The sequence below is a fragment of the Triturus cristatus genome, chromosome 4_1, assembly GCF_964204655.1.
Source record: "Triturus cristatus chromosome 4_1, aTriCri1.1, whole genome shotgun sequence".
NCBI lineage: Eukaryota > Metazoa > Chordata > Amphibia > Caudata > Salamandridae > Triturus > Triturus cristatus.
In genome coordinates, this window is record NC_140585.1 from 783289926 (window position 1) to 783315691 (window position 25766).

The 25766-nt window shown below is 50.5% G+C and overlaps 2 protein-coding genes across 3 annotated transcripts in view; one reads left to right on the plus strand and one right to left on the minus strand.

Annotated features, from left to right (window-relative positions):
• PPM1H (protein phosphatase, Mg2+/Mn2+ dependent 1H) overlaps positions 1-25766 on the minus strand; it is a 712578-nt gene that overhangs the window by 447009 nt on the left and 239803 nt on the right. The window lies entirely within an intron of this gene.
• Positions 19020-25766, plus strand: part of LOC146855525 (uncharacterized) — a 104170-nt gene continuing 97423 nt past the window's right edge. The window contains exon 1 of the mRNA XM_085650318.1: positions 19020-19123. Within this exon, the coding sequence (XP_085506444.1) occupies positions 19020-19123 (104 nt within the window). The remainder of the gene's footprint in view (positions 19124-25766) is intronic.

Sequence of the window (25766 nt, forward strand, 5' to 3'; positions counted from 1 at the left end):
AAAAAAAAAAAAAAAAAAGAACGCATGGAACCTGGGGGCGAAGGTTGGGGATGCGCACTTTATTACGGGGTATGCTGCTAGAACGATGATGAGTGTTCGGTGGAAGCTGGGTATTCTGGGGAAGGGGCAATTTTGGTCCTAGTGTTCGGCCCAGGGAGGTGTGACATCCATGTGGATATGGACGCTCGCAGGGGCAAGGACGCTCAAAAAGGAAAGGAAGGGTCATTGGGCAGTCTTTAACTCTCTTTTATTTTCGTAGAGGACACAATGCCGCCTAAGAGGACGCGGGGGGGGCAAGGAGGCCCCGGCGACAGCAGAGGGTTTTCGATCCCTGGCAGCATTGTGGGAGGTGGCGAAGAAAGGTGGCATCGATTGGGTGCTGAAGACGTTGGCTCAGGAGGCTGGACCGAGCACACAGCAGGAGCCCTCTCTGCCAAAGCGCATAAGTCGGACGCCGAATCGTTTTAAGGACGCACATCAGGAGAAGGACAAACAGGTCATAGAATCGCGGACAAACACTGCAGGTGAGGCGATGGCGGTGGGCCAGCCTCTGGTATGCACGGACAATAGGCAGGTTTCAAACACTGCTGCGCTGAAGGGTCCGGCAGAGGGGGTGGTGTCCCCAGTGGGGGGGCTTACACAGAGTGCTGCACCGGGCACAATGCTAGCGCCGGTCGCGGCTAATAATCAGCAAAATTCGGCTACTCACGGGGAAGGGTTGACGATGACAAGGGCTACCACGCAGGTGACACCAGATACCGTGCAGGCGCCAGTGCCAGTAGTCGCACAACAAGGTGGCGGGGTGGCTCAGGTGTGGGTCCAGTCGGGGGGAGTATTACAATCGCCTGTGGTAGTTACTACAACGGCGCAAGGGCCGGTGAGTACTACGGGGACTTCAGGGGCGGGGGTAGTGGCAGTGGTGCCGGCTGTACCTCCGGCGGTGGTTGCTTCGGCGCAGACCCCACTGTCACGCAGCCCAGTAATGTATGGTTCCGCATCACTGGCAGTGTCGCCTGCAGCAAGTATAACTTGGCACGTGCCGGCGGAAACCAAAGAAAAGATTTTTAGGGGTGATTATGTAGACGTTTTCGATCTGATTAATGCGGGTGTGGTTCCAGGGAAGATCAGAGCAGGCAAAGAAGGTGAATTGAAACAGAAGAAAGTGTGGGTGGAATGGTCTTTGAAGAACTGGGTGACCGGGTTTGCTATTTATGCAGCTATCATGGTAGAGCGGTTCCCAACGCTGGCAGCCCAGTTGATAAGCTACATGTCATTGATTCATGGGGCGGCCTCTGAATTTCAGGGCACGGCCTGGCTGCAATATGATACTAAATTCAGGCAGATGAAGGCTGTGAGGCCCGAAGTGGCGTGGGATCAGCGGGAGATCAATATATGGCATGGGGAGTTCTATTCAGCCACACCAGGCAGCAAGACCATACATTCCTTTAGGGGAGACAGGGGTGTGGGGAATAAGAGGCAAGCGTGCTGGCAGTTCAACAAGAGCGATTGTAATAGAGGAGCAGCATGTAGGTTCAAGCACATATGTTCCTTCTGTGGAATGCTCGGGCACCCAGAAAACAAGTGCTACAAAAAAGTGGGAAAACCTAAGGAACAGCGCACGCCTGCCAACTCACAACTCAAGGATCGCCCTGCCCAACCATCATAAGAGCTTGCCTACTCCCATACGCCTGCATGTGTTGGCCCACCTGCTTGCCAGATACGAGAGGCGGGCAGAAGCTCATTTTCTGTATCAAGGGTTTAAATTTGGCTTCCATATCCCATCTAGGGCCCTGCCCACCTCAGTGCCACCGCGCAATCAACTCTCAGTGCTGAGAAATCCAGTGGTGACCAGAGAAAAAATTTGGAGAGAGATAGCGCTGGGGAGGGTAGCGGGACCTTTTCATCAATTGCCAAGACAGGACTTAGTTTGTTCACCACTGGGCCTGGTACCAAAGAAGGAGGTTGGGAAATATCGCCTGATACATAACCTATCCCGTCCACCAGGGTTGTCAGTCAATGAGGGGTTGGGTCCAGAATTGTGTGCAGTGCGATACACCACGTTTGACACTGCTATTCATAAATTGCAGAGGTTGGGTGAGGGCGCTTTGATGGCCAAATCAGATATTGAGTCCGCTTTTCGCCTCCTACCGGTACACCCAGATGACACTAGGTTGCTAGGTTTCACTTTTGATGACAATTTCTTTATGGACCTATGTATGCCTATGGGGTGCTCCATTGCATGTGCGGTTTTTGAAACATTTGGTCGTTTTCTGGAATGGGCGGTGCGGGATGTTGTGGCAACACATGATGTGGTACACTACTTGGATGATTTCTTGTTTCTGGGTCCCCCTAACTCGTCAACTTGTCAGTTGACCTTGCAGGGCTTCCAGCGAATAGCGGAGGCATTGGGGGTGCCGCTGGCGGCGGAGAAAACGGAGGGGCCGGCGACACACATAACTTTCTTAGGCATTGAGATAGACTCAGTGGAGGGGGGGGGTGCAGGCTTCCACAAGAAAAAATAAGGGCTTTTCAGGCATCAGTAGACGAGTGCTTAGGGGCACGAAAGTGACTTTGCATCAATTACAGGTGTTGGTGGGGCAACTCAATTTCGCATTGCGGGTCATACCCATGGGCAGGGTTTTTTCAAGGATTATAGCCAGGGCTATGTCTGGTTTAAGGGCGAAACATCACCACACTAGGCTATCAGTGGAGGTGAAAGACGACTTGGTCACGTGGAGAGATTTCTTGGAGCATTTTAATGGGTCGGTGATTTGGCACCAACCACCACAAGCAAACGGTGAGCTTGAGCTTTACACTGATGCAGCGAGCAGTGTCGGTTTTGGAGCAGTGCTAGGATCAAGGTGGTGTATGCAGCATTGGCCAGCGGAGTGGTTCAGGACGGGGTTGGTCCGCAATATCACTTTCTTGGAGTTATTTCCCATTATTGTCGCGCTGCAAGTGTGGGGGAATTTGCTGGAAAACAAGCGCATTTTGTTTTGGTCGGACAGTATGTCGGTAGTTATGGCAGTGAATAATCAAAAGGCGAAATGTCCATGGGTGCTCCGTTTGTTAAAAGAATTGGTGCGGGGCTGTCTCAGGCGTAATGTGTATTTTATGGCCAAACATGTACCAGGTGTGGATAACACGGTAGCTAACGCCTTGTCTCGTTTTAAGTTGACAGAATTCAGAGCGCGATGGCCTCAAGCAGACGATCAGATGACGGTCTTCCCGGAAAGCCTGTGGAAGCTTGGTGCCCCATTGCTCTCGACCTAATAGCGGCTTCAGTTGCACCCAAAACTAAGTGTATGTATGAGAAGGCATGGCAGGTTTACGTAGCAGTCACAAAGGGAGCAGGGTGTGTAGAGGAATTCTCAACGCAGAGAGTGCTGCTGTTCATAGTTCGGCAGAGGGAGTATAGCAGGTCGTTGTCGCTGGTTAGGAGGCAGTTGTCGGCAATTGCCTTCTTTGCGGGATTAAAAGGGGTGATGGATCCCACTAAGGACATCCGAGTCAGACGGGCTATAAAAGGCTGGGAGAGACTGGCGCCAAGGGTAAAGGATAACAGGAGACCCATAGATGCCGGAAGGCTGGTAAATATCTTGGGAGTGTTACCACAGGTGTGTGTGTCGGCATACGAAGTGCACCTGCTGAGTTTAGCGTATTTGTTAGCCTTTTTTGGGGCATTCCGGATATCTGAGTTTATACCAGGCTCTAAAGCGGACAAAAAAGGGGGACTCATGATGGGTGATGTGGTGGTGGCTGCGGAATTACTGCAAGTTAGGGTGCAGAGGTCAAAAACGGACCCTCTGGGGAAAGGCGTGTGGGTCCAGCTAAGAGCAGTGCGGGGGGCATGTTATTGCCCGGTGGTGTTGGTAGAGAAGTTCTTGCAGATGAGGCCTGGGGCAGAGATGATAGGCTCCTTCTGCACGCAGATGGAAGGCCGCTGACAAGATTTCAGTTCACGCGCTTATGTAGACGCGCTCTGGGCATGTTGGGTGAAGAGACTGCTCATTTCACATCACATTCATTCAGAATTGGGGCGGCCACGACAGCAGCGAATTTGGGACTCTCATCAGAAACAATCAAGAGAGTGGGCAGATGGAATTCATCTTGTTTTGAGCGTTATGTTCGACCGCAGTTGGTTTAGGCAGGGGTTGGGTTTTTCAGCATTTTGGTACTGATGCTCCTCGCATTTTTCTCTCTATTTATTTTGGTCTTCATGCAGTGGTTGCAAGTCAGTGGACACAGGTATGCTGGTGTGGAGACTCAGTCATACAAAGAGCAGGGCAATGGTTCAGCACGTCCGGGGAAGCGAGAACACAAAGGGCCATGGGAGTCAATCATACTTGGATAGGGACTGACGGCCAACGCTTGGAGGACGTCACAGCCCATTTGCAGAGTGCGCTTGATAAGGGTATGCCCATTCCAGACGTGCTGGTGATTCACTCGGGAGGTGAAAGCATGATTCCAGGTGGCAGGAGGGGGGTCAAGGAGTCGCTGTTTTCTACATTCTCATGGGTAAGGAGGGTCTTACCAGACACCACCGTATTTTGGTCAGAGGTGCTCACGCGGAGGGTTTGGGGTGGTGATGTGCCTTCAGCCGCGGTGAACACGTCCGTGAAAAAACTGAATAGGGAGGTGGCCAAACTGTTGAGAGGTCCACAAATAGGTTCCATTCGGCATAGCTTGCTGCAGACGTTAAACACTGAGGTATATCGGGAAGATGGGTTGCATTTGTCTAAGACAGGATTGGAATTGTTCGTCCGAACCATCTTGGGGGCCATAGCGTTACGGCTAGAGGGGAAGCAGGGCTATAGTGTTACATCTGGAAAGTGAAGCAGCGGTGGGGGGAGGGCGAGAGCGCCAGTTGGCTCCTCGTCCTGTGGCGGGGTCCCGGGCAAGAAAGAAAGGGCGGGGACTTCTATTGGAAAAAATGGACTGACCCTGCAATATGCAGGTAGACATTGGGGCTCATGGGCTGGCGGGAACGGGGGCCGTCCTGCTGGTGGCCCTGGACTCTCCGGCCCTAGCCTAGTAGCCGGTGCTTGGAGGAAGCAAGATGGAAAGAGCGGTTGTGCAGGAAGGCGCTAAGCCGTGCTCTGTTGGTCGCGTCTAAAGGGTAGACGACGGATAGCTACCTCAAATGGAAGTAGTGGAAAGGGGTGGGGTTGTGGCCTGCTGGTACAACATCCCTCAAGAGTGGATCTAGTGATGCCGAATTGTATATACATGGTAACCTGGGGTGCACTGTATATGGCGCCATCTTATGTTCAGTAATGTGGGATGGTTTTGATTTTATAAAAGTTGGAAAAATGTTGAAGGTTATTCAACAAATAAAGATGGTGTTATTTAGACAAATAATAAAAGCTACGCAGTGAACACCAATCACTTGTAAAGTGTTTTTGTGGGAGGAAAAGGGGATATGAAGGTTTGAGGACGAATTGCACGTTATATGCCCACTATGAGAGGCACCCCCCCGTGCTTAGGGGAGGGGTGCCGTTAGTGGCATTTCGGGCAAGAGGAAACAGTTTTGTTTTCTCTCAAAGTGGACAAGGGGAGGGTCGCAAAGAAAGGTGAGAAGATAGGGAGGTGCGCTAGTGATCCCTCCCCGAAGCTGTTTAAAAGTGCCGGACCCAGGGGAGTAGCCCTCTTTGTCCTCTCGCCTCAGGGGGTTGCTGGAGGATCGCAGCTGGTGCAGTTTTTCCCACCCACCCATCCCAAAGTTTATGGTAGAGTTGGCAGGGTCCCGGGCAAGAGAGAAAGGGCAGGGACTTTTTTTGGAAAAAATGGACTGACCCTGCAATATGCAGGTAGACATTGGGGCTCATGGGCTGGCGGGAGAGGGGGCCGTCCTGCTGGTGGCCCTGGACTCTCCGGCCCTACCCTAGTAGCCGGTGCTTGGAGGAAGCAAGATGGAAAGAGCGGTTGTGCAGGAAGGCGCTAAGCCGTGCTCTGTTGGTCGCGTCTAAATGGTAGACGACGGATAGCTACCTCAAATGGAAGTAGTGGAAAGGGGTGGGGTTGTGGCCTGCTGGTACAACACCCCTCAAGAGTGGATCTAGTGATGCCGAATTGTATATACATGGTAACCTGGGGCGCACTGTATAAGCCGCCATCTTATGTTCAGTAATGTGTGATGGTTTCGATTTTATAAAAGTTGGAAAAATGTTGAAGGTTATTCAACAAATAAAGATGGTGTTATTTAGACAAATAATAAAAGCTACGCAGTGAACACCAATCACTTGTAAAGTGTTTTTGTGGGAGGAAAAGGGGATATGAAGGTTTGAGAACGAATTGCACGTTATATGCCCACTAGCAGGAATGGGTTTAATTCACGTAGGAATAATTCCACGCATGTACGTTTTGGCTAATATTATTTGCTTTTAGAATAAACTCTCCCAATAGTCGAGTTCCAAAATGTCAGGGAATTGTTCGAGCACGATTTCTTTTATTTTCAACAGCACAAATGCTGAAGCGCTGGTACTGGTGTATGACATCGCAGATGACACGCTGGAGACCAGGAAGGCAGCCGGCTCCAGGTGGTGAGGGGGCGGGGCATACAACATAAAACTACCTACGTCATCCAGTCCTACAGGGGCATTGCAACTGTAATGTGTCCTCCGATGAGCCAATAACAGGGGCGACCACCTCTGCTCTCTGGGAGGAGGGGGCTGTGGAAGTATCCCCAGGCACTGAGGTGAATCGCTACCTAAGGGAACCAGGAGTACCCAAGTGCAATATGAATTTTGGATTCGAGGTAAATAAACTCTTGAAATCATTTTCTTGCCCCATAATGCTTAAACCTTCACACAAAACACAGCATGAACACTGCCAAACGCCTGGCTTCAAGGGAGATGTTTCCTATATGGACAAGAATATGGTTAAAATAGCTAACGTTTGTGGCGGTTTTCTTAAAAAAAAAAAAAAAGTAGAAAAGAATGACAATTGGAATTTGATTTAAATAAAAATAAAAGGACTAATAACGGGCGCAAAAGCTATTCATTTAAGATCATCTTGGCAGTGCCGCTGCTTGCATTGTGCCTTCATTTCTGTTCATTAACAGTGAATACCAGTTTATCATTTGTCACTTCCATTGTAATACCAAAGTACAAAATACATTGATTTCCCAACTCCCTTCCGTATTGTTTTTTTAATTTGCATCCTGAAATGTTCGGTATTATCCATTCATGAATGTGCCTATCTATAACGATGCGATGTAGACAGCAGGGAAATAAAAATGCAAACGAACGTCAGTCTTATCGGCCGAGCAGCATCGCTTCGGCAGCTGCTTAAATTTGCAGGAACATTTCACATGTTTTGTCAACCAATAGCAACCCTTCCAAGCTTGTTCTCAGAGGAAGCACTGAGACTTCATGATCCTAAGTCGCGATACATCACCCTAATGAGAACGCAATCCTCTACTCATGCAAGGAGTGCGCTAGTTGAGCTACCTGGCGTGAACAGAGAGCACCAGAGGTTGGCCTGGCACTCAGGAAACTCATTCACCATCCCACACCGAGGCGGGGGCAGCGGGCCTCTGGTAGAGTAAAATGGACTACACTAGATTTGGTAGAACACGACAGCGACCCCCAGTGGTATCCAGGCAATGAAGAACTGAACTCCAGGGGTTGTTTTATAGACGTGCCCCAGGGGCGCAACAGGCATTTGCACCCGCTTTGTGCGCCCCCAGGGCACTTTCGTATTACAGAAGGGGCCGCAGATGCTTGTGCGGCCCCTTCTATAATACCAATAGAGTTGGAGCATATAAAGTGCCAGCACTATTATCAGAGGAAGTTTCCTCATTCGCATGGGGGTGTGGCCCCATCCAAATGAGAGAATCCCCTTTGCCTCTGAACCTGGGTCCTATTACACAAGCGGGCGCAGAGGCAAAGAAGCTGTAAGGAGGCGCACTGACAGAAGGCAGCCCTCTGGAGAGGAGAAAGGGGATCCCATAGACCCACCAGACATCCCGTTGCCTTCAAGGGGATCTCTATTCCTCTCTAAAAGTGCAGGCAGGTTGCCGCCTGCACTGTGAAACACGGATTGGATTCAAAGCAGCTGCTCCGTTTTTCACATGAATGCGCTGCCACCAGGGCAGCACGAGACTGTGGCTGCCCTGGGGAAAGCACATTCACCCTAATATGCCGCATTCTCCTTGTTTGCGCCGGGCGCACCTTTTAAAAGATGCTCTTGGAGCAAACAAGGAAAATGTGGTGTATGTATGATTCGGCCCCTGGGGTGAAAGAGGTAAAAGAGTGCACAGGTAACAAGCATGGCTTGAGCAGCTTAGAAAGGCAAGTCGGTTATGTTGGCTGCAAGGTGTCAGAGGGAGCGTGTTTCAGGCCTTTAAGGTGAAGTGGGAGAAACATTTATATCATGTGCAAATTCTGTGGAAGGTGAGGAAATATAAAAGAAAAGTATTTGAAAACCTAAGGGAGTGGGAGAGGGGATTCACATTTAAACAAATGCCTTATTTAGTTTCACATTGATTTTGAAGTATTTAATAAAAAAATATATATAAGCAGTAATAGCGGTGGTGTCGGCTCCAGGAGTAGCTTCATCTGTGCAGCAGTAAATATCTATGCAGTTACTCCTCGGTCCCCGGCTCACAGCAAAGCAAGGTTTTTTTTTTATAAATACTATTGAGACTCAAAGCTGGGCTCTTTCTACTATTCCCTTTTTCCTACTAGAATTGTAGCTACCTAGGGCCTAGCCTAGAGCGGAGTACAGTTTGTACCTCGTCTGGGTGACGGAGTAAAATACTCTGTTACCTTGATGGAGTTCCCTTACTCTGCATTTAGAGATGTTCGCCAGCAGTGCAGACATCTCTAGTAATTGGTAGAAACCGAAGTCACAGCAGTTCTTGTCATTATTTTAAAAGTTAGACGTACCGTACAGCCAAATTGAAGGACATTCACCACATTTTAAACTTTTTTTTTTTAAACAAGCTCCCTAAGCAGGAGTTTGTTTTTGAAAAATATACCAATAATGACACCACACCATGTGAGTTGTCTCCCATTGTGTGGGGGTCATTTAAACATTTTCATTGTCCCTTACTATCCGGTTTTAGCAGGAGGTGAGGGACAGCGATAACTGGCCATTGGACCAATCTCCCCAAATTGTGTGGGCGGTTGAATCTCCAATGGAGACCATCTCGGAGATGGAGCTGGAGTGGGCTCTGTTGTAGAGATACTGAAGGTATGTCCACTTGAAAATCAAATGGACAGACCTGAGGCTCGGCAGAGAGGGTACTCTGTCACAGTGGCAATGGCGTACCCTCTCAGTCAAACTGTAAATTAGGCCCTACATCTTCAAAATAATATTTACAACAATAAACTGATAATGTGGTAGAAACAGTAACATAGCGCAAATGACTTGTTAATGCAGTAAAGTCTGATAGTTCAGAGGAGGCAGGGCATTAAGTGGGATGAAAAAATGGGGGGTGGGGGTCTCTAAAAGGGGCGTAGCCTAAACACAAATGACATTTTTGTTATTCCCATAGTGTGCCACCTAATCGGTACTGTTAGAAATGGGGGTCTCTAGTTGTCAGAGGTAGGTACCTTTGTACAAAAAGGGACCATTGCTTCTAGTCAGGGAAAGGGGGATACACTCCTGAAATAACCCCTGCTGCCCCCTTGGTAGCTTGGCACAAGCAGACAGGCTTATCTCAGAGGCACTGTGTAAAGCACTTGTGAACACATACAGTAACACAGTGACAACACTACAAATGGACACCACGCCAGTTTAGAAAAATAAGTAATCTTCATCTGAAGCAACACTAGACCAAACGACAAAAATCCACAATACAGTATCAAAAATAAGGCTCTTAAATGGTAGAAATAGTTCAGTTCAATGCAAGTTGTAAATGCGACACTTTTCTCACAACGTACTTGGGATGCGTCACGCAAAGCAAACAAAATGGCCACAGGGAAGGTGATGCGTTGGTTCATTACATGCAGGGAAGGTGATGCGTCGGTTCCTTGCTTCGGGGGAGGAGGTGCGTCGGTTCCTTACTGCAGCGCAGGGGAGGTGATGCATCGGTTCCCTACCGGAGAGGAGGTGATGCTTCGTTTTCTTACTGCGTGGGGCGTTGATGCATCTGTTTCTTACTGTGTCCCCCAACGATGCGACAGTCTTGGCGCCTCGATGCGATGCGTTGATCCGGTACGATGCGTGGCTTCGTGCAGCCACACAGCAGGCTTGCGTCGGGATCGGTGCGGGGATCTCGGACTTCAGAGATCGTTGCACCCAATGAGTCGAGCAGCTATTTCTCGAGCCGCGGCAGGCGCTGCGACAGTTTCTTCTGCAATGCATTGGAAAACAGGTGTAGATGCGACACGCTTCTTCGGTGTTGCCGCGATTTTCCAGCTCCCAGCAAGGAAATTCAGGGGAGCTGGTGGTGAAGTCTTTGTGTCCCTGAGACTTCAGAACAGGAGGCAAGCTCAGTTTCAAGCCCTTGGAGATCTTTTCTTCAAGCAGGTGACAAAGCAAACAGCAAAGTCCTTGTTCTCCTTTCCTTGGCAGCAAGCAGCCACTGCAGGCCAACCCCAGACAGCAAATAGCACAGGGGCAGTATACCTCCTCAGGTTATCCGGCTCTTCTCCCTGGAAAAGGTTCCTCTTGATTTCCCAGAAGTGATCTAAAAGTCTGGGTCCCTCTTTTTATACCCAAAAATCCTTTGTTCTCTGAAGGCAGAGAGTGTCTGTACCCAGCTAAAACCAGTTCTGTGGGGCACTTTGCAAGTGCACAACAACCTTCATTGTCAGCGTGAGCCCTGGCTCCAGGCACACCACAGGGGGGTGGAGCTGTCATTGTGGAAGGCAGGCACAGCCCTATTCAGGTGAAGGTGCTATTCCTCCCACCACTCTAAATGCAGACCAGGCCTATTCAGCCCAGCCCGGACTCATCAGACTTCTGGAGCCACTGTCCCTCTCCAGCCGCTGTCATCCAAAAGCCAGACATGCAATACACAAACCTAGCAGAGGCACACTGGATGGTTAGGCAAGAAAATACCTACTTTCTAAAAGTGGGATTTTCAAACACAGAATGTATAAATCACCCTCACTAAAAGATGCACTTTAACATTCTGAGTTCAAGCATACTAAACCTTACTTTTTCATCTTGTTCCTAGGGTCAGTTACGTTTATATGATGTTAAAAACAAACTCCCCATTCTGTCCTATGGGAACAGATAGCCTTGCAATAGTGAAAAACTAAATTGGCAGTATTTCACTATAAGGACGTGCCACATACACCAGGGCATGTCCTACATTTTACATACATTGCACCCTGCCCACAGGGGCACCTTGGGCCTACCTTAGGGGTGGCTAACATGTAGAAAAGGGAAGGTTTAGGGACTGGCGAGTGTGTGCAATTGCCAAGTCGACATTGCAGTCCCAGACTGTGCACAGGTTCTGCAATGGGAGGCCTGAGTCACATTTTACAAGCTGCTTCTGTGGGTGGCACAATCAGTGCTGCAAGCCTACCCGCAGCATTTGATTTACAGGCCCTGGGCACACATAGTGCACTGTACTAGGGTCTGATAAGTAAATCAAATAAGCCAATCATGGAATCACTAATCCATAACATCAATTTACAAAGGGAGCATATGCACTTTTGCACTGATCAGCAGTGGTAAAGTGCCCAGGGTTATAAAACCACCAACAGGTCAGAAGAAATACAGGAGGAAGGCAAAAGGTTCTGGGATGACCCTGCAAAAAGGGCCAAGCCCAACAGGTATTTTAGTTCCTCTGAGCTTTCTGTTAGTATATCCAGATATACAACACAACTGACATGCACCTAAAAGCAGCCAGGACTATTGGGTTTGCAAATGGCTGTAAGCTGTTTAATTTAAATGATTAACAATGATTTTGTTGTAAATAATATAGAAAATGTTTGAATTCTGAAACTGTGAGACTGTGAATTAAACATTACTGAGGCCTGTGGAATTGGCAGTGGTCTTCAGAATGTCTCAGTCACTCCTGTTATGTTCACTCTATGTTAGACATGTACTCCCTTTCCCTCTCCACATCTTTTCAATCTGGATTTCTTCCAACTCATCTCTTTCCTCTTCAGCACCGTCTTGTGCTTATTCTTCCTCGTATCTCCTTCACTTCACAACCCCTGAACACACAGCGCACCCACTCACCTGTAAGCATTGCAATGTTTTTTTTTACTGTTGCCTTGTCAATAGTTTGACACTGTGTACTTCCTTCAAGCAAATTTGCACAATTGAAACTGGAATATGTGACCATTGTCATATGCACTCTGCAGAGAGGCCAAGGGTTGGATGGCCATGTATTCTAAGCACCTTTTAGGCGCACTGACAAGCGCTGTAAAGAAACTCGCTCTTCCTTCAGCCTCAGCTCTAGAGCTCTCAATAGTGGCCATTATAAACCCTGGAGGAATCTCAGTTCAAAGTATGCACTATGTATAATTCAAGCATTTCACCCATCAACTTTTTTTTTGTCACAAATCAAGGAAAGGCATTATTGGGCAACTGGGGACAAAGCGTCAAATGAGATTGCTTGAATTTGACAAAGTGATGCTGTCACAAAGCCTTGTGCAACACTCTCCAGCCTTTCCAGTCTTGAACAACCATTCTGGTGGTCAAAGCGCTTTCCTGCCCCTTTCGATCCATTTAGAAGGATCACAAGCATCATTGGGGGCAATGGCTGATCTTTCAAACGAGGAAAGGCAATGTCACTGTCCAGGCCTCACAGTCCGGGCCGAACTGGCTGTAGAGGGCACCGAGCATTTCCCTGGTGGGCCGGAAGGATGGAGGCCGTTTTTTGTTGCTGGGGGCCAGTTTTGCTCTGACCCCCCATTACACCCCTCCCCCCACTGGGGCCGGTCGGACATAATTGCCAGGGCTGGTTTGCGATCCCAGTCCGGCCCTTCTCACAGTCAGTGTGTGGAGGACGTTTGGGGGTGTTTCAGAGTCTCCCCGTCTCCTCTTTATATATGACAGATAAACTGTGCAAAGTGTGAATTTGTGGTGGAGCAACGGTCGACATCACAAAGACGCTCATGTCCAAACCAGCGCAGACCACATCTAGGTTAAATGCTACCCAATGTCATTGTGCGGAATTTCAAAACATCGTGATGGCTGCAGTACCCTCACAGGACACTTTCAAATGTGCATTCAAACCTCACTGGTGCTTATCACAAGATTAACAGGAGGATTCCACTTTTGGTGTAAATTAACATTTGTTCGCGTTAAATGACTGAGAAAATGGCTACCTCTGTTGGATCAAATAGGGGAATCGAATTATTTGGATTTCAGATGTCAATGTTTTTTTTTGCCAATGCCACCTAAACACCTCTGTGACTAATATTTCAGTCCAGGAGCCATTGGTGGGTGTCCTTTCAACCCCTTGTTCCCTGGATGGCATGCACAATGTTTTGTTGATATGGCACACAACAAGCAGATGAATTCTAATTTGTTGGCTGAGTGAGGCATGTTCTCTGAACTGCTGCACTACGACTCCCAAAGGAATGAAGTGCGACACGCCATAATGACTTTTTAGAAGTGTTTACATGATGTATCCCTTTCAACTGCAATTATGAGCCATCTGTGACTGCTTCTTCGGATTTGAGACCGGGGAAGGCAGAGGTAATATTAAACACTTGGTATGAATTAAAACTTTAATGGTATCAAAAGGGTAATTATGTTTCAATGCCATGTCTGTTTTCCTGAATTAAAATATTGTGACTTTTTGCCAATTTGGTATTATCTTATTATTGCAAGGAGTAATTACAACGGTAGCCTGGGCAGAGGCCTATCCGGACGCTTCATGATTTTGATAAGAGCCTTTCATATCCTCTATTTACATCCCAAAATAATTTGGATGCAAGTGCATTTTGTGCATACATCTTAAAGCCCCTGACCAGCAGGCATACTTGCACATCTGAATTCTCCTTAGGTGTTCAAAGTAGGCCATTTTAGGGGGTGAATTTGAACTCATGATTCATCAAAGCAGAATTGGTGTACTTTTACCACTGCAAATTGCAATTTTGAATGTGGCGATTTTACCACCATGGTAGTCTCACCACCACTATGGTGCAAATTCTACAATCACAAGTGCTGCAGGAAAGTTTTGAAAGATTTTCAAACCATCAGAAATGGGGTTGTGCTTCATTTATTAGAACAAAATTGTTATTCCCCATAAAAAGTTTCAATACATCCAAAAAATAAGAGTGATCAGTCCTTAGATGAGGTCTGCCCATCTTAGTATGCCTGTTAGCTCCATCCCCAGTGTAACCGCGCTGTGGTTGGAGACAACCACAGGCCTAATCCTGGCCTTGTTACAGAGCGTTTCCTAAATAATCAAACCAGAATTAATCTGAGACTGGCTATCAAGCCATTTACTCATTAAAGTAAATCTCATCTTCATCAATGAAAGCCTGAAGACTCCAGCTAAGTCCATATTTATTCCAACCCATTGTGAAAAGAGAGGTACCAACATGTATACCCAACACACAAGAGGCGGGGAATAGAGGCAAATGCATGGCCAAATCCATTGGGGAGGAAAGGCTACTTACTCTATGGTCACCGAATTGTATCACTATGATACATTTCCTACTCACAAATGTCAACAAAACAAGGACCCATTACACATTTATGTCACTTTCCAAATTATTCACAGACAAGTCAAATCTTTGTCCATATAGTTCTATACCTCGCCTCTTCCAGGGACGTGTGTGGTGGACAGAATTGAACTATTAGGCTTAATTATATTTATCAAAGGCAGGCCAGCTGTCAAAATATTCTCTCAAAATAGCAAGCACATGACCATCATTCTTTTGCTTACATGATTCAGCTGGTGAATAATTATTTAAAGCTCTTTCACTATTTTATATCTACAGAAATGATGTAAACCTTGGCTGTCAGTAGAGTGTATATATTTCATGCTACTCTCGGGCTGATTTTTCTACCTTCCTCCCTTGTGATGTCACAAGAACACTAACAGACAGACTCCCGGAGATACTAGTATGATGCTAAAGTTACTTAGACCTAAATTTCCATTCTGGTGACAGGGTGAATGGAGTGCTAATTTCAGTAATATCACCAATTCTAGTCCAAACATGCACTCAGAATTGATATAGTTTAGGGCATAGAAAAAACATATGAATGTAGGTTTCAGAATTAGAGTGATTTGATCAATTAAAGCCAGTACCAGCTCTCAAGCATCTTTTGAATTTGCATATTACCCTTTTCATGTGCGGAATTAACTCGTTGCGCACATTTGCATCTCTTTCAGGCAAGCAGGCACCCTGGCAGGAGGGCTTGTTTAGCTGTCTTCCCAGCTTTGGTTTCAGAGCACGGGAGACTCACTGAATGACACTTCAGCTGAAGCATTTGAACCATCGGAATTAACTGTCTCGGGATGGTTGCCTTTTTACAAAAAGTATGGGAACGGTTTTTCATAGATCAAAATAGTATGGGCATGTCGTGCCCCTCCGATCCTGCCCACTTAAATCTCTGGAGATAACAAGGGATACCAGGAAAGATCAAAGGTCAACAGGAACATGGGGTGAGGGGAGGATGGGATTGAGAGGGGGGAAGATGGGAAATTGTAAGAGGTAGGTTGAGGCAAGGGAGGATGGGGAAGAGGGAAAGGATGGAATTGAGGAGCAGGACAATGGCAGAGGGGTGAATATAATGAGAGAGGACGAGGGTGAGACAAAGAACAACGTGAGAAAATTGAAGGTAAAAGGAAAGATGTGGTAAGGTATAAAATGAGGACTTGAGGGAGAATGTGGCTAGAGAATGGAGTTACTAGAATGATGTTTGAAGATAAGAGGGAGTGGGTAAAAGGAAGGGGCCAGTGGAAGGATGGAATGTGAGATGAGGAGGATACTAGGGAGGATATGGCCAGAGGGAAGAATAGGTGAGAAAAATGTGTCTGCAGTGCAAAGATGAAGGCCAGAATGAGTGGAAGTGCCATGGGAGAGCAGACTGTCAACGGTTTTGTAAGTTAGCTAAGCAGACTACAGATGAAAGCAACAAATGAAGAAACACAGACTTGTTTTTTTGTTTCTCAACATATAAAAAGATTTTGCTACTATGCATGCATCTTTTTCCTTAGTTTTAATTCATCTGAAAATGGGTGCAACTAAATAATGTGTATTGGTGTTTAACATGTCAATACAGTCAATTTATCACGTTCTTTAAAGACCTACTGCGGGCCATACCAAAAGTTACAGGAGGCTTTTCTGCCAGCTCACTGCTTACAATTGGTTGGCTATCTCATTTTCTTGCTTCTTATTTGATATATTTTCTTCTTCTTGTGTTTTTTCCACCCTTGGAGTATAGCTTCTTTACCATTCTTTTGATTAAATGACTTTTATCCTTCCACTGCTCACATTCAGGGAACTACTTTTTTTCTCGTAGAGTGCATGCGTTTTCTTTTTCTCTTCCTCGTGTGCTGTTCCCCTCTATTAGACACCCTCATGATTGCTCTAAGTTGCTACCTCTTTCCTCCAACACCAACTCATCCACTGTTTCCCGCACCATCTTCTTTTCTTGTGTATTTGTTTAAATTCCTCCCCCTTTTTTCCAATTTTTGGAAGGCCTGGCAACTTCCTTTTGCTGCACGGCAACTCTTTTCAAAAAGCACTTTTTCACATGCTTAAATTCATTGTTAGGTTTTGCCTGTACATCACTTCCCCTGTGCTTGTGAAATTTCTTATAAATAAACAAAAAAATCTTACAATGAACTTAGAGCCCACCCTTTCTTACCACTGGTTGGCTCCCACGACGTCAACCTTATTTCCTTGCTCTTTATTGGTCAGAGCCTCCTCTTTGCCTCAACTTCCTCCTAGGGCTTCATGTGTGTCCCTACCGTGAAGCATTGACCAAGTACATCTTCGAGTCTGTGGTCAGTGTCCTTCCACTGGCTGCAGGCTCCTGCAGATACTCTTTTTTTCCATGCACTCTTATAGAGTGCCTGGGTCTGCAGTCCCTTTCTCTCTTCCCCGCCCTCCTCCCACTGTTGCTACCCTCTCCCTCGTGTTGCTTTCCCCGACCCTCCTCCTGCTGTCATTGTTTCTTCACCACCACCCCTGCTGCTGTCCATTGTTTCTTCCTCCACTGGCTGCTGTTTGTTCCCCACCACCCGTCCTCCTCCCGATTTCCGTTGCCCAATCCTGCTCTCCTCCTGCTGTCCATCGTTCACCTTCGCCCTTCTCCCACTGTCCATTGTTTGTTGCCCACCCCACCATCCTCCCACTGTCCGTTGTATGTTGCCCATCCCACCATCCTCCCACTGTCCGTTGTATGTTGCCCACCCCACCATCCTCCCACTGTCCGTTGTATGTTGACCACCCCACCATCCTCGCACTGTCCGTTGTATGTTGACCACCACCGCCCTCCTCCTGCTGTTTGCTACTGTGCAGCATGTAGAAATAAAACCATTAGCAAAGCCAATCGATCTCACGTAGACAACAACTATTGGCTTTGCCAATGCGTGGTTTAAATTTGCTGCTCCAAGTGGCTTTTTCCATCTTGGAATGGTGATAAAAAAAAAATCAACATATGGTGGCTGCTTTATGCCATATATGCATGGATTCATGGACACACATGCACACATCATCATTCTGGGTGACCACAGCGTCATGATGCGTACATGTGCGTATGCGCCATCTCGTGCTTTTTTTCACCCAGTGTTTATTTGGTAATGGTGCACAACATTGGCAAAAAGTATTGCGAAAGCTAATATACCAAAAAGACAGTGCCTATTGACTTTGACAGCACTTGTTGACTGGTGAGCCATTGGATTCTGTAGCTAATATTTTGCCTGGAGTTCCCTGACAATGCAAAATTATTCCGGGTATATTTTACAAAGCAGCTGAATTAGTGATCGTTGTACCAAGTGGTATTAATAACACGAACAATGCGGTAGATGTCACCACAGGCTCTTTAGCATTCCACTGACATCACACTACTGTCCATTGCAAAGGAACAGCCTTTAGGTCGAATCTCAGAAATAACCCTGTTGAAGGATCGGCCAGGAGCCAGTGCCACAAACACAGCACAGTAATTTCCCTAAAGGCCCTGAAGCGGTCCCGCTCTGCTGTCCTTTAACAGAGCTCATATTTAAGACGCATTATAAGTACACTGCGGACGGCGACACAGCGCTCCGTCTGCAGGAAGTGTAAGCCTGCGGGTTTACCCACCTCTTCCCACTCAAATACAAATATCCGCGCGTATTGTTGAGATAAACGAGTGTCTTAGAGTGGCTTGTTTTCACAGGGAGCTGGTTTGATTTCCCCAGAATCACACATTGTTGTCAAGCGAAGAAGCCGGGACTGGAAAGCGCCTCTCTTGCTCCTCAAACACGAGGCCACGTGGCCCCATCCAGGCACCGGCCTCTCAGAGTGAGGAGGCCAGCCTTCCCCTCATCCGAGGGCGCCCACCAGCTTCACTCAAAAGCCGGCTTTTCTGAGAATCTCCCCAGCCGGAGCATCGAGAGTCTGATCAGCTTACAGAGAATGACATCTAAAACCGAAGGGCTCAAGGTCTTAGTACCCCGGAAGCTCCTTTATTCGGAAACCAAATGCCTGCTATATTTAAAATATGAAAAAGAGGAACGCAGTCACACTTTTACCACGTTTAAGCGCCTCCCGAAGGGCTCTTGGTTCCAGATTTCAATCGGAGAGCACACGAGAATAGATCAGGCCTGTGAAAAGCAATTTATTTATTTAGGGGTTTCACAAATCGCCAGACTGGTAGTGAAAGGGTACCTTCAAGGGGTTGTCCTACTGTTCGCATACGGACCTACGTTGGATTCCTCCAGGCCTTTAGTACATATTGTGCCGCTGACCGCGGCACCCGCAGGGGGCCAATAGGGCGGTCAGCGGTCTAGTGTCGTCTGGGCACCAGAGTCCCCTCCCCGCCCCCCCCTTGGGGGCAGGGACTCAGGTAGAGTCCCCCCTCTTCCTTCCCGGGCGTGACGCGATGGGCGTCACTTCCGGGGGCATCGTGGCCTGAGGGGAGGCTATTTAGCCCTCCCCACCATGAGGGCGACCTCTTTGCCACGTTCGCCGCATCGCTCACCGCATCTGAAGGATCGCTCGTCCGTCTGGTTGCCAGTCCGTCTGGGTGCCGTCAAGTCCCAACGGTGAGTGCCGCTCCCTACCCCCCCCCCATCCCCCCCGCCCCGGCCCTGCACCTGGGCAGTACCAGGTCGTGGGGGCGCGAGCTCCGTGGCATTCCTGTCCGGTGGAGAAGTGTGGCTCAATAATTAGAGTGGCAGACCCTGATGCAGAGATCTAGCCCGGGACCAGGGTTCAATTCCCCGCCTCGGCGGGTCTTGGGCTCAAAAATTCCACGGACCTGATAATTCTCGCCTCGTGCCATTCCAATCATGGAGTCCCACTCTGCAATTCTGGGCAACGCTAAGGATGCCTGGCCTCCACCTTGGGGGTGCCCAGGAGTGGACGCCTCACGGGGAAAGCCAGGATGGGTTCCACAGCGGTATTCGTACAAGCGCCTTGAGACCCTGGCGGGTGAGTAGTGCGCTATACAAGTATCAATTTACATTTACAATTTATATTTGCTGTTAACATGGACGGTTTCTTGGTGAGGGAGGGGCGGGCGATCCTTGCCGCGGGCCTAGGGGTGCAATTTTGTCCTTCTCTAGGCCAGGGGTCGCGCTGCCCTAGGGCCCGGCCGCCCGAGCCTGCAACTGCGTGCGGGGAGAGCAGGGAAGCGCGTAGACTGGGTGGCCTAATGTGATAAGCCACTAGCCCCCTATGCCAAAGACAGTAGTTTCAGGCCACACTTTGGTATGAAGCTTTTTGGCGATGCGGGCGTGATGCGGGCCATTGTGGAAGTAGCAACAGGGATATTGCCGTGGTCGTTGGGCGATCCCTGTGTGGTCGGATTTGGCCCCGACGGGGGGGGGGGGGGAGGGAGCCGTTGTGACCGGCTCGTGCCGCAGGCCCACCCCGTTCCCTCGATTTTAGCGCGGCACAAATAAGGCTAGGGGGCGGGTATATCCGGTGCGGGTTACATCCCCCTAGGGAGAGAGAAGCTTGTCCCAGAGCTCCACAGGGTTCGCAGAGGACACTGTGTGCATCACAATGACGCTGCGGGTTCTGGCTGTACTCTGGCCTGGTTACGCTCGGTGGTTTTCTGCACATAAAAGGACAGCATGTCCTGGCTATTTATCGAAGTTGCATTACAGTAAGCTTACTCCCTTGTTGCCGCTATTTGCCACCGTAGGCAACATCGGCGGGCTGGGTCATGCGTCCCAGCATGCTTGGGCTCCCAAAATGTGTGTCCCCTCCCCCGCGGCCCTTCCGTGCTGGGAACTGCGACGGGACGATCGTCCGCTGCTCGCGGGGGAGGGGGGGCGTGAGGCTGGGTAGGTTATGCGGGCGGCCTTGTGCAGGAGCTGGTTCTGCGCGAGGGGCCAAGGGGCTATTAAAATCCGGAGCTGCCGAGTCGGGAACAAGGGTTCGGGTCCCGGCTCCGGCTCAACAGCGGTTCCTCCCAGCAAGGAAATAAAGACTCAGCGGGCCCGTTTAGAATTACAGCCATCCATTTGGGGATGTAGCTCAGTGGTAGAGAGCCTGCTTCGCATGTATCAGGTCCCGGGTTCAATCCCCAGCATCTGCAGCTCTTTCAATTACACCAGCTAATCAATTAAAGAGGCCGGGGCGAAGTTTTGCTTCGAGGGGCCGCTCCTGTGCCCCACAGTGCCCCAGGGACACCGCAGCATGGCCTGTGCTGCCTATTATGGGGAAGGTGGCACAACAAAGGAGTGATAGTGTAGACTTCCGGGCGACTGAGCAGAGAGCATTCCTCACCTGCCCTCATGGCCAGGAATTTGAGAGTTTACCAGTGGGGGGGCCACATGCGGTGCGTGCACATCCAAGGAGGCGTGGTCCCCGCGAGGGCGTCTGGGCGCGGGGTCAAGGGGCCCGTCGTTGTCATTCAAGGCTAGGGGGTTGCGAATAGGTACTGAGGGGGCCGTGGCGCACCATGGAGCGGCCCCTATCACGGGAGATCTAGGCCGTGAGGGCGCCTTGGGTAGAAGATTTCAGCTTGGCCCAGGGCGCAGGCACTGCCCCAGGATAATATTCAGCCAGGACCACAAGGGACGGTCGTGCGGTGACCCTGCAGCTAACGTGCTTCTCCCGCCATCTTGTCTTTCAGCTGCTGCGGCACTCCAGGTCCAGAGGAGCAGCACCGGGGTGTAAGTTGTTGGGGCCAAAACCAACCGGCCCCTAGGGTATTAAGGCATGCCACGTAGGACGCGGCAGGCTCTCCACCGGCCGTGGCACAAGGGAGTGGACACTGGTTCACGCTAGGAGGTTATGTGCTGCACTGTCCTTCCCTTGCCTCACATTTGGTTTGTCTCTCTGCAGGTCTGTGTGAGAAGAGCAGTGCGGTTGACGCCGGATTTCAAAGGGATACACGCATATTGCAGGTATGGGGCTGAGGAGGGTCATCTCGCATGCCCGAGTAGCAGCGCTCCTAGCCGGGGAGCAGGGCTATCCCTCGCACGGCCCTGCCCAGGGGGGCCCGAGCTGGTTCTTCGCGGCGCCATGGGGCAGTGTGGGGGCTCAGAGGTGGGGGCAGGGAGGTTTGGGGGTACCGGCTAACCTCTCTTTCATCTCCACTCACAGTGCCACCGAAACGCCTGTCCGACCAGCCCGACGTTCCGCCCTTGTTCCCCGGTTGTAAATTGGGAGGCGCACGCACGAAATTCGATGGATAGTCAGGGATCCCCACCGCTTTTTTCGATGAGGTCCCAAGTCGAGGAGACCCAGACTGGCATCTCTGAAGATGCACGGATCGCAGCTTTTCTCGAACTAGCCAAGACCAAGGGATTGGCTTGGGCCACCGAACCTCTGAAAGCCAATAACCCCAAGGACTCAGGAATCCCCAGCGAGGTCCCGCCCGCAGAACAGGAGCACAATGAGGAGGCAGGCCCCTCTAGGTCCAAGAGGATACGCAGACCCACGGTCAAAGACTCCCCGGCTGAGCAGCCACCAGTGAGGAGCCGGGCCATGGCCCCCCCTCGGGGCACCACCCCCTCCCGGTGACCCCGGCCCTGGGACATGGACCATCGCCCATACCGGCCAGTTGCCCGCCCCCAGTGGCCTATGCTACATCGGAAGAGCTTGGTAAGCTCTCAGACACGTTGCGGAGCTTCATGTCTGAGGTCAGAGCGGGCTTAGCCCTGGCAAGCCCGTCCAGTGTGGCTGGGACTGCTGTTCCTCCCCTCCCCGTGGGTGCTCCGGTGCTCCCAGCTTTCACGCAAGTTTGGGGGGGTCGGGCAGCCCGCCTAGTGCATCCCTTGCCCAGGTTGGGGGACTGGCGATGGCGATCCCCTTGCCCGTGGGAGGACAGCCGCCAGTTGTGGGGGCCCCTCCGCTGACGACCAACCCCACAGCCAACTTGGCCTTACCTTCGGTGGTGACTGCGCCCACCACACCCACTGTGGCCTCCCCGGCCGCGCCACCAACAGTGTCAGCCCTCGCTGTAGTGCCAAAGCCCTTGGTCACTATGGTGCCGCTGCTATCTGGTCGCTGCTGCTTGGGTTGGGAAGTGCCCTTGGCAGCCAAAGAAGGTATCTGGTGGAGAGAGTTTATTGACATTTTCACCCTACTCATGCATGGGGCCGAGGGGGTCGACACTAGGAAGATGGGGGCTAAGGATGACGACAAGAAAGTGCGCTTTCAAGCCTGGCCCGAAAAGAACATTGGCATGTGGGGACAAGCCTTCGCCATTTTGGCGGCGGTGATAATGGAAAGGTTACCGGAGCAAGGGCCGGGGCTATTCCAATATGCAAGCATTATCACTCAAGAGGCCGAGACTAGTGGGGGAGTGGGTTGGTACGACTGTGACTTTAGCAAAAAGAGGGCCATGTGCCCGGAATTAGAGTGGGACCAACTAGAGGTGAGGCTTTGGGTCATGCACATGGGTAAGCGCGCAGTGGAAGGGACAGCTAAGCCCAGCACCTCCAACAGTGACAAGATCAAGGACACAAAGCAGGAAGCGAAGGGCCAGACAAAGAAATCCTTTCGGGGGGGTCGTGGAGGGGGCCGGAAGCCGGGCAACCGATCACTGTTCAATGGGACCTGCAGGCTATTCAACGCCGGCTCTTGTTCTTGGGGGAAAGCATGCAGGTTCGCACACAACTGCAGTAAGTGTGGGGCCTCTCACCCTGCCTCCTCCTGTTCCAAGCGAGACAGCTCGGCTCAGCCCCCGGCACGACAGGACAAGTAATCGCTGCCCTGCCCAAGTCCCCACCCCACCCCACCATCCCGCACCCTTTCTCCTCCCAACAGCAATGCAGGCTGCCCCGCGCTCCCCGGTGGGGGATCGGCTTCTCCCATCACGGCTAAGGGTCCCTCCCCCATCAGTATCGCCAACCTCCTTCCCCTGATCCATGGGTACCCCAACACCAAAGAGGGCTCGCTCCTCGAGGAGGGCTTTGTGGAAGGTTTTCGGATTCCGTACCTAGGCCCCCTAGTGAGCAGGGACACGGAGAACCTCAAATCAGCTAGGGAACACCCTGAGATCGTGATGGCCAAAATAAAGAAGGAAGTGGCCCTGGGGAGGGTGGCGGGTCCCTTCAACCTCCCACCTCTTCCGCACTTTGTAATCTCCCCCCTTGGGGTCGTGCCCAAGAAAGAGCCCGGGTCCTTTAGGCTGATCCAGCACCTGTTGCACCCGGAAGGGGACTCAGTGAACTTTTGGTTGGAGGAGGGGAGGTGTTCAGTGTCCTACTGCTCCCTGGAGCAAGCGTGGTTGGCAAAATCGGACATAGAGTTGGCGTTCTGACTACTGCCGGTCTACCCTGACAGCCAACACCTCCTGGGCTTCAAGTGGCAGGGCAGTTTTCTATGACAAGTGTATGCCCATGGGCTGCTCAGTGTCTTGTGCATACTTCGAGGCGTTCAGCTCTTTCCTTCAATGGGTCCTAATGAGTAAGTTCAGGCTTGAGGGAGTGACCCACTACCTTGACGACTTCTTGTTTATTGGGGGTGCTGACACGCAGGAGTGCGTAAGAGCACTGCAGTGCTTTCAAGACTTGGCCAAACACCTGGGTGGGCTGTTAGCACCTGGCAAGACTGAGGGTCTGGCGCAAGTACTGATATTTTTAGGCATCGAGTTGGACGCGGTTAAGGGCGAGTCCAGACTCCCTGCGGACAAGGTACAGGTGTTGTGTCAGGACATTCAGGCATTGCTGGGGAAAGACAAGGCTACCCTGGGCGACATCCAATTTTTTTTTTTTTTAAACAGACTTTATTGGGTCACAAAACAGAATACAGTCAATCCCCTTCTCCATTAACCCTGGGCGACATCCAATGCCTCTTAGGGAAACTTAACTTTGCAGCCAGGGTCATCCCCGTTGGGAGGGTGTTTGCTCGGAGACTAGCTAGGGCCACATCAAAAGTTAGAAGGAAGCACCACTGGGTCAGACTAGGGACAGGTTTGAAGCAGGACCTCGCCATGTGGGGTGACTTCCTCTCCCAGTTCAACGGGACGGTGATCTGGCGGAAACCCTGGGTGGACAGTCAGGAGCTACGCCTATTCACGGACGCCTCGGGTAGGGAGGGCTTTGGGGCAATCCTAGGCGAGGACTGGTGTGCCCAGGAGTGGCCGAATGCCTGGCGCAGGCGCAATATCACCAAGAACATCACTGTACTTGAGCTGTTCCCCATTGTGATTGCTTTACATCTCTGGCCAGAGACCCTGCCGGACAGAAAGGTCCTATTCTGGTCTGACAACATGGCTGTAGTCCAGGTCATCAATGGGCAGACAGCCAAGTGCCATCTGGTCCTATGCCTGCTCAGGGAACTTGTTAGGGTTTGCCTGCGTGCTAATGTGGAATTCAGGGCGAGATATATTGAGGGTGCAAAGAATGTGGCAGCTGATGCTCTTTCTCGTTTTAAGTGGCTCCGCTTCAGGGAGGCCTGGCCGCAGGCGAGAGCACAGATGACCCCCTTCCCGGCGCACCTTTGGAGCATCCTGCTGTGGACCAACGACTGAGAACCATGGTGGAGAGATCATTGGCCCCAGGTACTAGGAAGCGATACGGCGCACACATGGCCACCTTCAGGACTGTGTCTCATTCCTTGGGTATTTCAGCTGCACCAATTGAGGGTAGAGTCAGGGCATTTGTGGTGTGGGCCAGGGAGCATGGGAAGGGCCACTCCTGGGTGGGCAGCCACCTGGCGGCTGTAAGCCACGATGCCAAGCTGTCAGGGGGGGTGGACCCAACAAAACCTTTTGCCATAAGGGCTGCTCTCATGGGGTGGGCTAGGGATGAGCCCAGGGCTCCGGAAAATAGGGCCCCCATTGATTTCAATATCCTCATGGGCATGCTGGGCGTGCTGGAGGGGTTTACCCACTCCAAGTATGAGGCTACCCTCTTCGCGGCTGCTTTCTGTTTGGCCTTCTTTGGCACCTTCCGGATTAGTGAGCTGGTGGCTAGGTCCAACACCGACAGTTTAGGGGATGCCTTAGGCATTGTAGATGTGTCCCTCACCGATTCCCTGTCGATCCACCTCCGGAGATCAAAGACTGACCAAGCGGGGCAATGTATTGACGTGGACCTTAGGCCCCTCGGGGACCCTAGGTTTTTCCTGGTCCACTGGGTCAGGGAATATCTGGTGTGCCGACCCCCTGCCCCAGGCTATCTACTGATGCATGTGGACCAGGGCCCCCTGACCAGATATCAGATGGAAAGAATCATCAGGGCTAGTTTGTCCAGGGCAGGGTTGGCTCAGCCTGAGAAGAGA